This window comes from Lonchura striata, chromosome 5, assembly GCF_046129695.1.
Source record: "Lonchura striata isolate bLonStr1 chromosome 5, bLonStr1.mat, whole genome shotgun sequence".
NCBI lineage: Eukaryota > Metazoa > Chordata > Aves > Passeriformes > Estrildidae > Lonchura > Lonchura striata.
In genome coordinates, this window is record NC_134607.1 from 58,924,549 (window position 1) to 58,938,806 (window position 14,258).

At 37.0% G+C, this 14,258-nt stretch overlaps 1 protein-coding gene across 5 annotated transcripts in view; it reads left to right on the forward strand.

Moving 5' to 3' along the window:
* Positions 1-14,258, forward strand: part of LRRK2 (leucine rich repeat kinase 2) — a 63,128-nt gene that overhangs the window by 45,290 nt on the left and 3,580 nt on the right. For all 5 annotated transcript variants that reach the window (XM_021539110.3, XM_021539111.3, XM_021539114.3 and 2 more), the window contains 15 exons: positions 547-693; positions 847-1,038; positions 1,759-1,905; positions 2,241-2,341; positions 2,511-2,701; positions 3,357-3,517; positions 4,323-4,493; positions 5,856-5,956; positions 6,422-6,616; positions 7,634-7,827; positions 8,116-8,188; positions 8,980-9,164; positions 9,927-10,079; positions 10,805-11,013; positions 14,130-14,204. In XM_021539110.3, the coding sequence (XP_021394785.2) occupies positions 547-693; positions 847-1,038; positions 1,759-1,905; positions 2,241-2,341; positions 2,511-2,701; positions 3,357-3,517; positions 4,323-4,493; positions 5,856-5,956; positions 6,422-6,616; positions 7,634-7,827; positions 8,116-8,188; positions 8,980-9,164; positions 9,927-10,079; positions 10,805-11,013; positions 14,130-14,204 (2,295 nt within the window). The remainder of the gene's footprint in view (positions 1-546; positions 694-846; positions 1,039-1,758; positions 1,906-2,240; positions 2,342-2,510; positions 2,702-3,356; positions 3,518-4,322; positions 4,494-5,855; positions 5,957-6,421; positions 6,617-7,633; positions 7,828-8,115; positions 8,189-8,979; positions 9,165-9,926; positions 10,080-10,804; positions 11,014-14,129; positions 14,205-14,258) is intronic.

The following is a 14,258-nucleotide window of genomic DNA, read 5'->3' on the forward strand; positions in this document are numbered from 1 at the left end:
ATTATTTAAGTTTCAAAGCATTGCTTTTATAAGAAAGAGGGGATGTGTCTTTACTTTTTTTCCAAGAATTCCATGCTTTCACATGGTAGTACTCTACAAGTATCCCTTATAAATGCCTGATGTCCTGGCATTTGAGCTTCTTCTGAGCATCAAATTCCAGTTGCATCCTGCTATTTTCATGAGTGTGTGACAGGAAAAGTTTAAATCACAGCTTTTTTTTTCATATTTTGCCTGAGATACTCTGTGCTTGAACCTGAATGTAACTAAGCATTTCTGTAATGCCTACCTGCTGCATGACTTACCATCTGGTTAGATACTTATAGTTTGTGGGGATGCCTTCTAGAACTGAACACAAGTTGTCATATATTTAGTTTTTGTGGGGCTGTGCTGCCTGCAAGGTTGTAGCCTTTATTTTGTTTGTTATTTGGGTGAGTATAACCCTACAATCATAATTACATATTCGAAGTACCATGAATTATTCTGAATATTTTAAAATTGACATTCATATTGGAGATCAGACTTTTAATCTAATTTTGTGTTTTCTAGAGCGAGCTCTTCGTCCTAACAGAATGTACTGGAGACAAGGCATCTATTTGAATTGGTCCCCTGAAGCTTATTGTTTAGTGGAATCAGCAGTATTTGACAACAACCCAGACAGTTTTTTGAAAATTACAGCACCTTCTTGCAGAAAAGGTTAATTATTCCTGAGCCTGAATTTTGCTCCAGTTTGATTGCAGCTTGGCATTTTGGTTTGTTGTGCTTTTGCCTTTGGAATATAGAGTTTATCTTGGCAATTGAAAGTATGGCAAATTGGGTCTGTAATTTCCCTCTTTTTGTTTCTTAAAGGGTGCATTCTTTTGGGGCAAGTTGTGGATCACATAGATTCTCTTATGGAAGAATGGTTTCCAGGTTTGTTGGAAATAGATGTTTGTGGTGAAGGGGAAACACTGTTGAAGAAATGGGCTCTGTACAGCTTTCAAGATGGTGAAGAACACCAAAAAATACTACTTGATGACTTGCTTAGAAAGGCTGAAGAAGGTATATATTTATGTCATTTGAGGTATATAGAGGTATACAAATACTGTACAACATCCCCTTTATAACATTTGGGTATTTCATGTTATTTAAAAATGCTTCATTTTCATAAGGAAAAAACCACAATGTAAGTCAAAAGCAATTTGGGGTTTTTTATATCAGAGCTGTCTAGTATTTTTAAGAATAGAATATGAGGCAGATTGCATCTACTCTGTGTGGTTATATAAAAATAGCAATAATGGAAAGAATTATTTTGTCATAATACTGATAATGCAGGTTCAATCTTGGAACTGAATCCAGCAGGTAGGAAAACTAATATTTGATCTCTTGGTTGGATCACATAGCACAGTAATTTAAAAGACAATATTCAGTATGGCATTCTACATACTAACAGCATTCTTTCATTTTGCAGACAGAAAAACGATCTCTTGGTTAGTGTTACATTGCAGCAATTTTTTTTCACATTTGATAGGTACATATATAGAACCTTGAAAATAATTAAACATGTAAGAGCCAAGAATTTGAGTGGCAAACTCAATTAGTATGTATGTCTGTGTGCATGCATATATATATGTGTGTGTGTGTGTGTGTGTATAAGTACGTATATTAATCTAATTTTAGGTACATTGATTTAATGCATTCTCAGAGATCCTCATGCCTGTCAGTGCTTTTACAATGATACCTTTTTTTTTTTTTTTTCATTTTCTTTTTTGGTTTTCTTAGGTGACCTTTTGGTAAATCCAGATCAACCAAGACAGACCATTCCAATTGCTCAGATTGCTCCTGATCTGATACTGGCTGATTTGCCTAGAAATATTATGTTGAACAATGATGACCTGGAATTTGATGAAGCTCCTGAATTTCTCTTGGGTAAGCATTATTTTGTAGGGTTGGGTTTTTTTATAGAGATTATGTAAGCAAATCTATTGATGTCAATTCTGTAACATACAAAAAGCATTTTAGAGATTTATTTTCTGAAGAAATATATTATTTTAAGGTATTCTGAATTTCAGGTTATTGAGTTTTGAATTTTCCATTAATTTGTGCATTAGGACACTGGTTTTTATGTGCTTAGTTTACTGATCATGAATCTTAACACACCAGATGATCCACATATTTTAAAACTGAACCCTTTCAGCTCTTGTTTTTGAGAAATGGCTGTTATCCCTTTTTTAGTAATACTCTTCAATGTTATTATTCAAAAGGTGATGGTGGGTTTGGATCTGTGTACCGTGCATCCTATGGTGGTGAAGAGGTTGCTGTGAAGATTTTCAATAAACATACTTCCCTCAGGCTCCTAAGACAAGTAAGAAGTACTGCCTTTTTTCTGTAGAGCTGCTCTTGGAATACGACCCTTGTGAAGAGTTTTAAAAGTTTAAGTAAATTGCAAGTCCTCACTCTAAAATATTCTCAGTTTACTTCAGATGTAGAGATTATGCTTTCTGCACTATTTCATCTGATTTTACATTTTACAGGAGCTTGCAGTGCTTTGTCACCTCCACCATCCCAGTTTGGTGTCTTTGCTGGCTGCTGCAGTCCGTCCCCGGATGCTGGTGATGGAATTGGCCCTCAAAGGATCTCTTGATCGTTTGCTTCAACAGGACAATGCAAGTTTAACTAGAACACTTCAGCACAGGATAGCTCTCCATGTAGCAGATGGCTTAAGGTAAATGTGATTTCTGCATGGTTTTAAAAACAGGATATAGCTTCAAAGATTATATTCTGCAAATGAAAAGCTTCTGTTCTCTCACATTTCAAGCAGAATATTTCCTGGGTCAGACAAATGCTTGTGTTTTTATGGTTGATTGGCTCATATGTATTTAGTTACCTGGGTTTTTTTTCCTGTTAATGAATGATGCTCATATCAGTAGAGAAATTGCAAGTCTCTGGGTGTAATTTCCATGTGGCTGTCTTACTGATTTCTTACTGAAACGTCATAGAAATTAATTTAGTGCTTATTCAAGTTCTGAAAGTCCATTAATCACCTCACCTCATTGCAGTGTGACTTTAAAATGACAAAACCTGCCAAGAGAGTTAAGCTTAAGGTTCTAAGATGCATTTTTCAAACTATCAGTGGCTCTTCAGATAAAACTTGGTGCTAAAATACTGCAGTGTAAAGTAATAAACAGTAAATACTATTTCAGAACAATTCTAAAGTCATTATCCAGAAAAGCTGCGTCATGTTGGTGATGGTTGACATTTTTAACACAATATTTCATGTTTGAAAGCAGTTTACTGTTACGAGCTGAATGCACTCAGCGTATGTATACAGATGCATCCCTAACTTGTGAATGCTTTCAGTAAATATTTTTGATTACTAGGTACCTGCATTCAGCAATGATCATCTACCGCGATTTAAAGCCTCACAACGTGTTGCTCTTTACCTTATATCCCAATTCAGCTGTTATTGCAAAAATAGCTGACTATGGCATTGCCCAGTATTGTTGCCGAATGGGAATAAAAACCTCAGAAGGCACACCAGGTATGGAAATATGGTTTGATTTAAAGTCCATTATGTCCAAAAATAGCTAATATTTTTTTATGTAGTCTTTAAGAAGTAACTCAAATCTATATTCTAGTCAAAAGTCACAAAAGGGAGTCCTAGTCATCTTACAAGTTGTGATGCCAGATTTGTACCTCTTGGCCATTCCTCCTGTTCATGTTTTAACACCTTTTAGGAGAATCAAGGAGCATATTAAAGGTTTAAGAAGAAGAAATTAAATTACATGCATTCATAATGATTTTTCATGGTCTGGTTTTAATATGGTTATTGTGATATTGAAATTATGCTGCTAAAATATTTTACTTTAATTTCCAGTATGTTAATTAAGACATAAGTCTTAAATTTTTTTAAAGGCAATAAGTATCTCTTCTGTTCCCCAACTTCAGAGAGAACCTATTAGCATCCATTCTAAAGCCCAGAACAATTCAACCACTTTGAAAAGTTCCTTTAGCTCTTTTAAATTGTGCTAGGGAGCATCACTTCAAGTGTTAAAGGTTAGACCGTCAATAAAGACTGCAGACTTCCCCTTGATATTCAGCATTCATTGATAAAGTAATTATTTTATATTAAAAGGGGCAGGAGCTTTGTAATCCCCTTCCTTTATACTTACTGCTGATATTTTTGGACATCTGCCAAGTACAAGCTATTGCCAGCCCAGAAATAGTTTGATGTTTTTCCTTGCACTTCCTGTGTAATTTTTATCAATAATTGTTTACTTTCTGAAGTACAAAGATGGCTTCATCTTGATATGAAGCATACTTATTAATGAATGATTTATTTGCAGGATTTCGAGCGCCAGAGGTTGCCAAAGGAAATGTTATTTACAATCAGCAAGCTGATATTTATTCATTTGGCCTGCTGCTTTATGACATTTTAACAGGAGGAGGTAGAATAATGGAAGGCTTGAAGTTTCCAAATGAATTTGATGAATTAGCAATACAAGGAAAATTACCAGGTATGCCTTGTTTCTAAAAGTTTTAGCTTTTGTCCTGGCTCCTCCACAAACAGCGTATCTTATGAGTTATGTTGTAATTAACAGTGATCATAGAAGGAGACTTAGAAAAATATAACATTCTTCATATTCCTTCTGCTTACAATACATAATTATTGGCTGCTGGAAGGAAGATTAAACAGGCTATCAGGCTGGACATGATGTAATCATTTGGACAGTACAACTCAGGACAATGTAACTTGGGCAACTTCTGCCAGTGCTGAGAGCTGTTGAATTTTTATAGCACTACAAGCTGAATGTCTGGTGTTCTTATTTATTGCCCAGAAATAGTGGGTATACTCATGAAACATTCCTTAAGGAATATTTTGCTTCATTTAGGAAAGAACTGGCACTCAGTCTGGCATAGCTTCTCCATTATGAGAGACAGAGTGTTCATACATTTACTGCTCCTTAAGGAGAACAGTCCAATTGTAAACTCAGACAGTTTCCACCCCCTTCCTGAAGAGGATATCCCAGGAACTGATGACTAAGTATCTCTTAAATGAAACTGTATTGACTGAATTATAAACCCTGTGGAATAATTGAAGTGTTTGTTTCTGGAGATAGTACAGTTCCTTCCACCTATGCTCATCGTTTTTGTATTTCCACGAAAGGAGGGGCTGGTTGGTCTCACAAGCAAACAGTGCCTGTCTTTTGCTGCACTGAATATGTTCATTTGCAGGTATTCATCACTAATATTACCTCTGTCTGAGGTAGGACTGGAATATTTGCTGTGGATTATGATGAACTAAAAAGAAAAAGCAATACAGGCACCATCATGAATGATTTGTTCTCAGAGAGTTCAGCAGCTATAGTCATAAGATATATATTCCAAGCACTAAGTGGGAATTTAAATTTCCATATCTTGTAAATGCTATATGGAGTTTTTTATCTATTTCCTGTATCTTTTTTGGAAGTTCATCTGTATTCGATATACTCAGAAGAATAAATGTGGAAAACAGTGTTTACAGGAATTTGAAAGACTGTTGACTGAAGTGACAGAGCCTTGAATGGTCAGCATTAATGGAAACACAACCCACATATATCTGCGATTCAGTCCCAGGCACAGGGACATCAAAGAAAAAGATAAAGCAAAATCCATTTCCTTTAACTGCTATTAATTAAAAGGACTCTAGTTGTAGCATTTCATGCTCTAGCATATGATGGCAGATGAGCAATTCCAAGCTGTTTACGCTGACATTTTACCTAAGAAAGTGATATTTCTTAGAGCGGCTCAGTAAGAAGTTAGATGAATTCTAAAAATAAGAAGGTTAGTTAGAATTATGGTAAATGCTGGTTAATAAGTTATGTAATTTTACATTCTAGATCCTGTCAAAGAATATGGGTGTTCCCCTTGGCCTGAAGTTGAAAATTTAATTAAAAAGTGTTTGAAGGAAAACCCTCAGGAAAGACCAACATCTTGCCAGGTATTATTACTTAGTTTATTTGCTTTTTTATGATAGATGGCAGTACAAAGTTGTGGTTTCTGAAAAGGAATCAGGCATTAAGTTAATGAGAAGCACAGGTTTCTTTCTGTTGTTCTTTTCTGGAATTGAAACTGCCATGAAATATTAGCTGCTCTTGCCTTCCAAAAAAAACTGTTCAATTGAAATCTACCAACCACGGGTTCTAGCTTGCTGTTTTCCCCTGTATTGCTGTGTAGCAACTGTAGTGAAACACAATTCAGATTACTTCCTGGTCTTCATTAGAGCTATGCAAAAAGACTTTGTTAAATAGTATCAGTGCAGTTACACACTGTTCTGTGGCAGTACAAAGACCAGGCTGCTGAGATACTGTGTCCATATCTAAAAAATGCTGTTATCTGTTGCTTGTTATTTATTGCTGTACAAGCCATTGTTGTCAGCATGGACATGCTGTGGCTTTCTTTATAGGTTTATGAGATCCTGAATTCTGCAGAGCTTATCTGTTTGATGAGGTATGTGTCCATACCTAGCACATCTACAGCAGAATGCATGGTGGCTGCCAATCAAAGCTGCAAGAAGGCAGGAGTCTGGATAGGCAATGGGAACACAGAAAAGGCACAACTTTCATTTGTTAACCTAAACACAGATGGACATACTTGTGAGGTATGTGGGAAAGTTGACATTTATTCTATTTTTTCTGGCAGACAGATGTTTTTCAGAAAAAATAATTGCATTTTTACAGCAGGATATTACTTCTGGAAAGCTAAGCTTTGAGAGAACGAAGATTGCTCATAAGTGAGTCATCACTGTATCCATGGAATGAAGTAGAAAAGCAGTTGCTTTTTTACTCTCTTCCTGCTATCCAGCCTGAACTTTCTCATTATACTGTCTATCTACTACTGGAATACTTTCTTCTACTGAGATGGAAACTATTTCTAGCATGAAGACTACAGAAAGGAGTTAATAGTTAGGCTGACCTTCATATCTCTACCTCCTTTTAATAATCCAGATTGTCTCTTAACAACTTCTCACTTCCCACAAATGCCATCTCCTTGTGCCACTTTGGTGATGCGATGCCCTCCACCTCTTTTCATTTGATTTTGATACATCTCAGTCCTATCCCATCAGCAAAGGGGAAAGGTTTTACCAGGACTGATGTACTGTGCTGAACATGTGTGCCAGAACTGAGCATGATTAATCATCAAAGTTGTTTCAGTTCTATTTCCATCTGCCATCTGTTGACCATGATACATCTGAATTGGTAGCTTTGGTATAAATTATATGGGTTGTTGTTCTAAAAATAAAATGAGAAGAAGAAATATTAGGCCAGTATTATCATTGTTAGCAAATAGTATTGCAAGAGTTCTATTTGTTCAATTCTCTGATGGCTTCAAGATCTTGATTGGATAAAAAGAGTATCTTTTTTTGTCAGCATTCAGCTGAAAGATTTTCCTATGTACTGTTTGAGAGGTCCTTCCAAGCACTTTGAAGATAGTGGCCCCTATTCTGCTAATAGGGAATTAGATTTCTTAAAGGAGAAGTTAGGGCAAGGGTCTGTCCAGAGTCCTGTTTTCTACAGCACAAGTCTATTGTGCTATATTTTTATCATCAGTAATTTACTAGCATTTACTGTTACTGAAATAATGACCAAGTTGGTTTTTTCTTCTTTTTTTGACTCAGGATATTGCAGACAGTAAAATTATAAGTTTGGCCTTAGTGACTCTTCCTACTGAGAAGGAAAACTGGATTGTAGCAGGAACCCAGTCTGGTTCTCTGTGGGCATTTAATACAGAAGATGAAACTAGAAGGCATCGTCTGCAGAAAATGTCAGATTCTATCACTTGTTTATACTGTAATTCTCTTTCAAAGCAAAGGTATAAATGAATTTTAAATGTTTTGGGTTACATTTTGAAAATACTGCTAAACTGAAGTGTTCAGAAAATTACATCTGTACATACTGCACTTTTGTTCTGACAACTGCTTGTTTAGCCTATGTTTGCACTTAATTTTGCACCCAATGCAGCTGGGGATTACATTCATTATCACAGGGATTGTGTTTGCTTTTAGTCTTTAAGAGAATATTGAAATACTAAAGACTCTCATTTTAATTTTTCTTGCCTGATTAACACACTTATAGAATTAATTATTTTACTTTTTTTCAGCAAACAGAAGAATTTCTTCTTGGTAGGCACAGCTGATGGCAGACTGGCAGTTTTTGAAGACAGAGCAGTAAAGGTAGACTTGTTCTTTGCTGTCTGTTCTACAGAGTGGTATCAGTAATATCTAAAGCAGCAACCAGGAGTAGCTTTATTTCATGCCACTTATTTTTAATTGCTTCTCTAAAACTAAAATTAATTTTCTGTTGCAGTCTGAGAGAAACTGCACACTTTACAATAACTGCTATAAACAAAAGATTCAAGAGGTGGAAAATTCCTTTGAAAGGCCTGGCAAACTGTCTAGAGACTGACATTGATTGTTGTTAAGAATAGTCTAACAGTTTTGACCTCCTTTATTTATTGCTGTAATAGCTCCTTTTTCCTCTCATTTAATAATTTTTTGTATAACAGCTATGTTCAAAAATAAAATATTGTTTAGGTTTTCTGTAGATCAGAGTTCTGCACACAGAACAGATGAAGGAATGCTGGGAACTGTTTCTATGATCTGGCACCTGAAGGTTTAGTTCCTGGCCATATGCATTTAGAGTAGTTATGGAGTTACAGTGCATTTCAGAATTCGAATATGGTCCAGTGTAGGACATCTTCAAAGACATAGGTGTGTCTTTCCAGCCAGTCCTTGACTTGTGCCAGGGGGTCAGTCCCTGCTCTGGCCTGTTTCTGCTCACAGGCTGTCTCCTATGGGACATCTATAATGGGAATGTGGTGCTTTTCACTCAGTAACATTCTAGAAATGTTCTGAACCATTGTGAATGTGTAAATTTAATTCAGCAGACTATGTGACCTTGTTTTAACAGGATTCTGTGTCTGCATCCTGCTTGTATCTAATACAGAGTATATGTTTTCTTGCAGTGTAAGGGTGCTACACCTTTGAAGATACTGACTATAGGAAATGTTAGCACACCCCTGATGTGCTTAAATGAATCCTCATGCTTATCTGAAAAAAATGTAATCTGGGGAGGCTGTGGAACAAAAATCATTGCCTTAACCAGTGACTTCTCTGTTCAAAAGCTCATTGAAACAAAGACAAGTCAACTGTAAGTTTTTGATTTTTATAAGTGATGTTATTTGGCTCATTTGTTTTCATCAAAGATTTCTGGCCATACTTTGATACATTCTTTGAGTTTGCTTGTTTCTGTTTTTTCCTTTCCATAATGCAGATGGAGTATCAATGAATAATGTTGAAAGTATTTGTTGCTACTTTTAAACAAGGAAATACATTTTTATTCCATAAAGGATTGATTAAGTCAATATCTATGCAACTGATCAATTTTCTTCTCCAGTTGGCCTAGTCCAGGCCCTGTCTACTTTACTTAGAATGACACATACATATTTATCATAGTATTTGTCCTTTTGTGTTTGTCAGTCTGGTATGTGTGCGTATCTTTGCCCTATATATATTTAATCACATCTGATTGCTGACTTCTCACTATTTAGAAATTATTGACTGAGGGTTTGGGAGTGTTTGATGTAATTCTCACATGGACAGATACTACTCTGAAGTTAAGGGGAGCTTTTCCTGAGCAGGGAAAACAGTGTTTGATGAGAAAGATTTATTAATAGACTTTGAGTATTAATGTGCCTCAAAGGATGTCATCAGCCTAACTCTATTACTGTGATAATTTATTTTGAACTGTAGGAAGATTAAAGGAAAGTCTTTCAGTTGTATTTTAGCCTAGTTTGATTTTCAGGCTGAATGATTCTGCAAGAGTCAGAGAGAAACTAATCCCACTCGTAGTAGTCTAGTTTTTCTACCAGGTGTTTTCTGTGTATCTAACTGGAGTTCTTCTCTTGTCTAGGTTCTGTCATAATGCTTACAGTGATGCAAACATTATTTCAATAGCAATAGACAAATCCATCTACTTGGCAAAGAAAAACAGCCATTTTGTGGAAATCTGGGACAAGAAGACAGAAAAGCTTTCTGAATTAATTGACTGTGCACATTTTCTTAAGTAAGTGTTTAATTTCAGATTGTTGGCCTGGTGGATAGGAAGGGGAATATCAGATTGCCTTCTCTAGCATGGTACTCTAACCTGCCAGAAGTAGGGCATTTGTCTAGTTTGTTGGGCAAGTGTGGATTTTCTCTCCTGTTTTTTGGCCCAGAACTTCAGAATATCCCATGCAGAATCCCACTTTTTCAAAGACTCTTACTCTATTTCCCAATTTCTCTATGATGTCAAGAAGACTCATTTAGCTCAAGAAAGAATAAAGTCTTTTTCTGTCCTACAGGTACTAAGGCTAATACAGTTCTTGCATCCTCTGAACAAGAACGTCTTTTCAGTGCACAAATTCAGTAGGAAATCAGATTTTTATTAACTGCGACAACCTTTTCATTTAATTTAAATTGTTCCTCTGCCTTAGCATGCCACATCCATTTATTTTTTCTGGTGAGGTTAGGAGCAGGTGTAGGTGTGCTCTTTCCTGCTTTGCTGTGACATTAACCTCCTGCAGACTGGGGGAGAACTGAGAAGTTCTCCTGCCTTCTATTAAAGGTCTTCTGAAGTAGACCAGATGGCTCTTTGGAGTCCAGTAGCTTTCATCCCAGTTTGTTTGCATGAGAATTTTGTGTTTGGGTTGGTGAATGATTGCTTAAAAGTCTGTTATTCAGAGTGGCATTTTAGTAGCTCCAGAATAGGGTGCCACCAAATTCCAATGCAAATTCTTTCCATACTTACAGGAACAAAGTGGAAAAATTAAATAAGGAATCAAAACACAAATTGGCTTATTCTGGAAGAGTGAAGACCATTTGTCTGCAGAAAAATACTGCATTGTGGATAGGGACAGGAGGAGGACATATCTTGCTGCTTGATTTGTCAACGCGTCGTCCTGTACGAGTTATAGACAAGTTCTGTGATTCTGTTCGAGTCATGATAACAGCTCAGCTGGGTAAGTAAAACATTTGAGTGATGAGTGCTTTGAAATCACTGCTAAGTTTAGGTTTTCTCTGTATTGCTTGTTATGGTGTTCCAGGAACAGATTAGCATTATCCAGGATTTGTTCATTCATTCTTACTCCACGCCTGTCATCTTTCATCAGTGTCAGACTCTAGGGTGTAAACTGAACACCAGTAGGTTGAATTCCTGTGGCCACATAAATCAGCAGTTTTTCTTGGCTTGTCACTGCTCTGCATATGAAGTCCCCACCTTACCTGCATCCCTGTGCTGTGCTTCAGCAGAGCTCTCACTGTCCTCTGTCACATGTCACTCTGTCTTCTCTTATGTGTGTCTGCCTGTGTTCTTTCTCCATCTCAAGTGTTACACTTCTGCCTTTTCTCTCTGTGGACCATGTTGGATTTTAATAATTTTTCTTTTACTGCATATTGACTAGTTTTCTTCTCCCATCCTCATTCAGAAATGGTTCTTTTAGATTTGGGTCACAGACAGCTCACAGCAGAGCTGGTAAAGTGCTTCACACCTGGATGTGAGGTGTGGACTTGTACAGATGTACTGCTGCTGTCATCAGGGACACTTGTTTTGAGCTGCTGTAGGCAGATGGGAGTTGTGAGGTTTCAGTGGTGACCACGAACAGCCACAGGAATGCAGCTAAGGAAGGGACACTCCTTGGCTTTTGAAATTTCCTTCACCTGTGCATTGTCCTGCACTTCTCCCAAAAGTAATAAAGGCCATATAAACTCAAGTTTGTGGTACTGCTGTGGTGAATACAGTCAAAATACACATTAATTCAAAAAGTACTTTGTGGCACGATATGCAAATTCCCATCACTTTCTACTGTGTTTTGGAAAAAACTCTGGAATCCCTGTCAGTGTTATTTAAAGTGTGTTTACTGTCCAAAAAAAATCAAACAACCAGACACTGAAGCTGCTGTGAATTCAGCAGCACACTGTAATTCTGCTAGCAAATATCACAGTTGCAGGCTGTGGATGTTTCCTCCTTACCATCAGGAACTTATTCTGTGGGCTGTTTCTTTCTTTCTGGCACCAGAAGAATCCGTAGACTACAGTCAGGTCATAGTGCTGGCAACATTGTGTGAGTCAAACATACCTCTGACTTTCCTTTTTACCTGAAACAGCAAGTGTTACAGTCTGTTCAGAGCCCAGCTGTTAGTGGTGCCAGCTATAGCACAACATTATCATTCCAGCCAGTCATGATAGCTACAATGTTAGTACATAAAGGGACATAATATTTTCAGCATTTTGTAAAGAATAGTTGCTATGAAAGCATAATAATTTTTGCCTTGCTGCTGTCATTGATTTGGAATATAAATTGTATAGAATAGTGTGATTTAAAAAGCCTTGAGGCTCAGTCACATCAACATTTTTAATCAAAATTTTATTTATAGAAAAATCAATATTCAGGAGTTTAGCTGCATTGGCACAAATCTCACTAATAGAAAATAAGATTGATATATGCAGTTTGATATGTAGTTTTTTCTTTTGATCATCTTTTTGCAGCAATTATTTATAAGGGCTAGGTTTTTTCCCTAAATTCAAGGACTTGGTTTCTACTGAAATCTCTGAAAATGGCATTGAGGCTACTGAGCAGTTTTTCAACAGTACCACATTGCTTATATGAAATAAAAGAAGATAGAGGGAAATATTTTTTATAATATTTGTGTGAAATAGTTTCATTTAAGGTTAAAACATATAATGCCAAGCAGAGGTAAATATTTAAGGAAAAAGATATTGCCAAACTTAGAGACATTAATTTTATCTGTACTTCATATATTAATATGGAAATACAATGTCTTTTTCCAACTCTGTCACCTAACATATTGATCTTCAATAGGCATGAGACTTACCATAGAGAATAATGTAGATGTAAATCTGTAGTTTATTTTGCAAGTGCAAATTTAGATTTCTATATAGTAAGACAGGATCTAGGTCTAAATAAGAAATATTATCACTTTTTTAAGGAGTATGGATAAGACTGGCTATAGAAAATAGTTAAATTTATGAAAAATCTGAGCATGGAGGATGTGTATGGTTCCCACCATACCTCATCTACTATAACTAGATTTACATCACTCTCAGAGAATATAGTGCTGACCTCCCCGGGGCAGGAAGAATCTCTCTACCTTGCAGAGGTCCTGGGGCATGTTAAAAAACTTTCCAACCACAGCTTTCACAGTTAGGCCATACTCCAGTCTATTTATGCCCCAGAAACTGCTCCCCTCCTCATCTTTGTCCTGGGAGCATCAGGCCCCGTGCTTGAAGCAGTGTGAGCCATGGTGCTGCAGTGGGGTGTCTGCACAGTGGGGGCTGCTCCTTCCCTGGCCTGGTCCTCACCAGGGCCTGGGGCTGGGCCCTGTATTCTTCTGCTAGCTGAAAGCCAAGGGCTCTCCACCCTCATTGTGCTGCCAGTAGGAACAGGGAGCTGCTGTGGCAGGAGAACACGTGACAGCTTCTGTCTGTCTTTGCAAGACATTTATAGACATGTCTTGTTGGAAATAAGTAGGAAGTTGACATTGAAACACTGGCACATTCTGTTTATCCTTTTGTGATCCAACCACTCCTCTCTTCCACATCTTTTTTGTGTTATTCGCTAGGCACCTTCTTGTGATCTATCCCCTATTTCTACTTCCCACCCATATGCCATCATAAGTTTAAAACTTTTAGTTCATAGTGTTTACTCAGTTTTTTGTCATATTTTGTTAGTTTGGTTTTTTTCATAACTGAACTGGCACGTTTTGCTGTGCACCGGGACTTCACTTACAGCCTGTCCATTTGCTGTGACATCTGCTTCCTACCACCTCTGCCTGTGCAGTATAATAGAGTGCTTTGTTCTTGGGCTTGTTCAGCAGGCTGGTCAGCTGATCCTGTGCTTATGCCTTGGAACCCTGATAAACCCTGACATTAAATGGAGATGGGAACTATATTGTCTTTGTGTCTGGTGTTTTCATGGCTAATGATTTTGAATAAATGGTCTGGTTGATTGAACTCTGCTTTCTGTCTGCTAATGCCTTGATGCCATCTACTCTTTCTGTCCTTAAATTACAAAATTCATATTGAAATTAAAATTTGACATTTCATTTCTTTGAAAAAGGGAGTCTCAAGAATGTGGTCCTTGTTTTGGGATATTGCTATAAGAGTGACACTGAAGACAGCAAATATCACAAAGGTATCTGAATTGTGTTTTACTAACTTAGATGATTAGTGGAGGAGACACTATTGT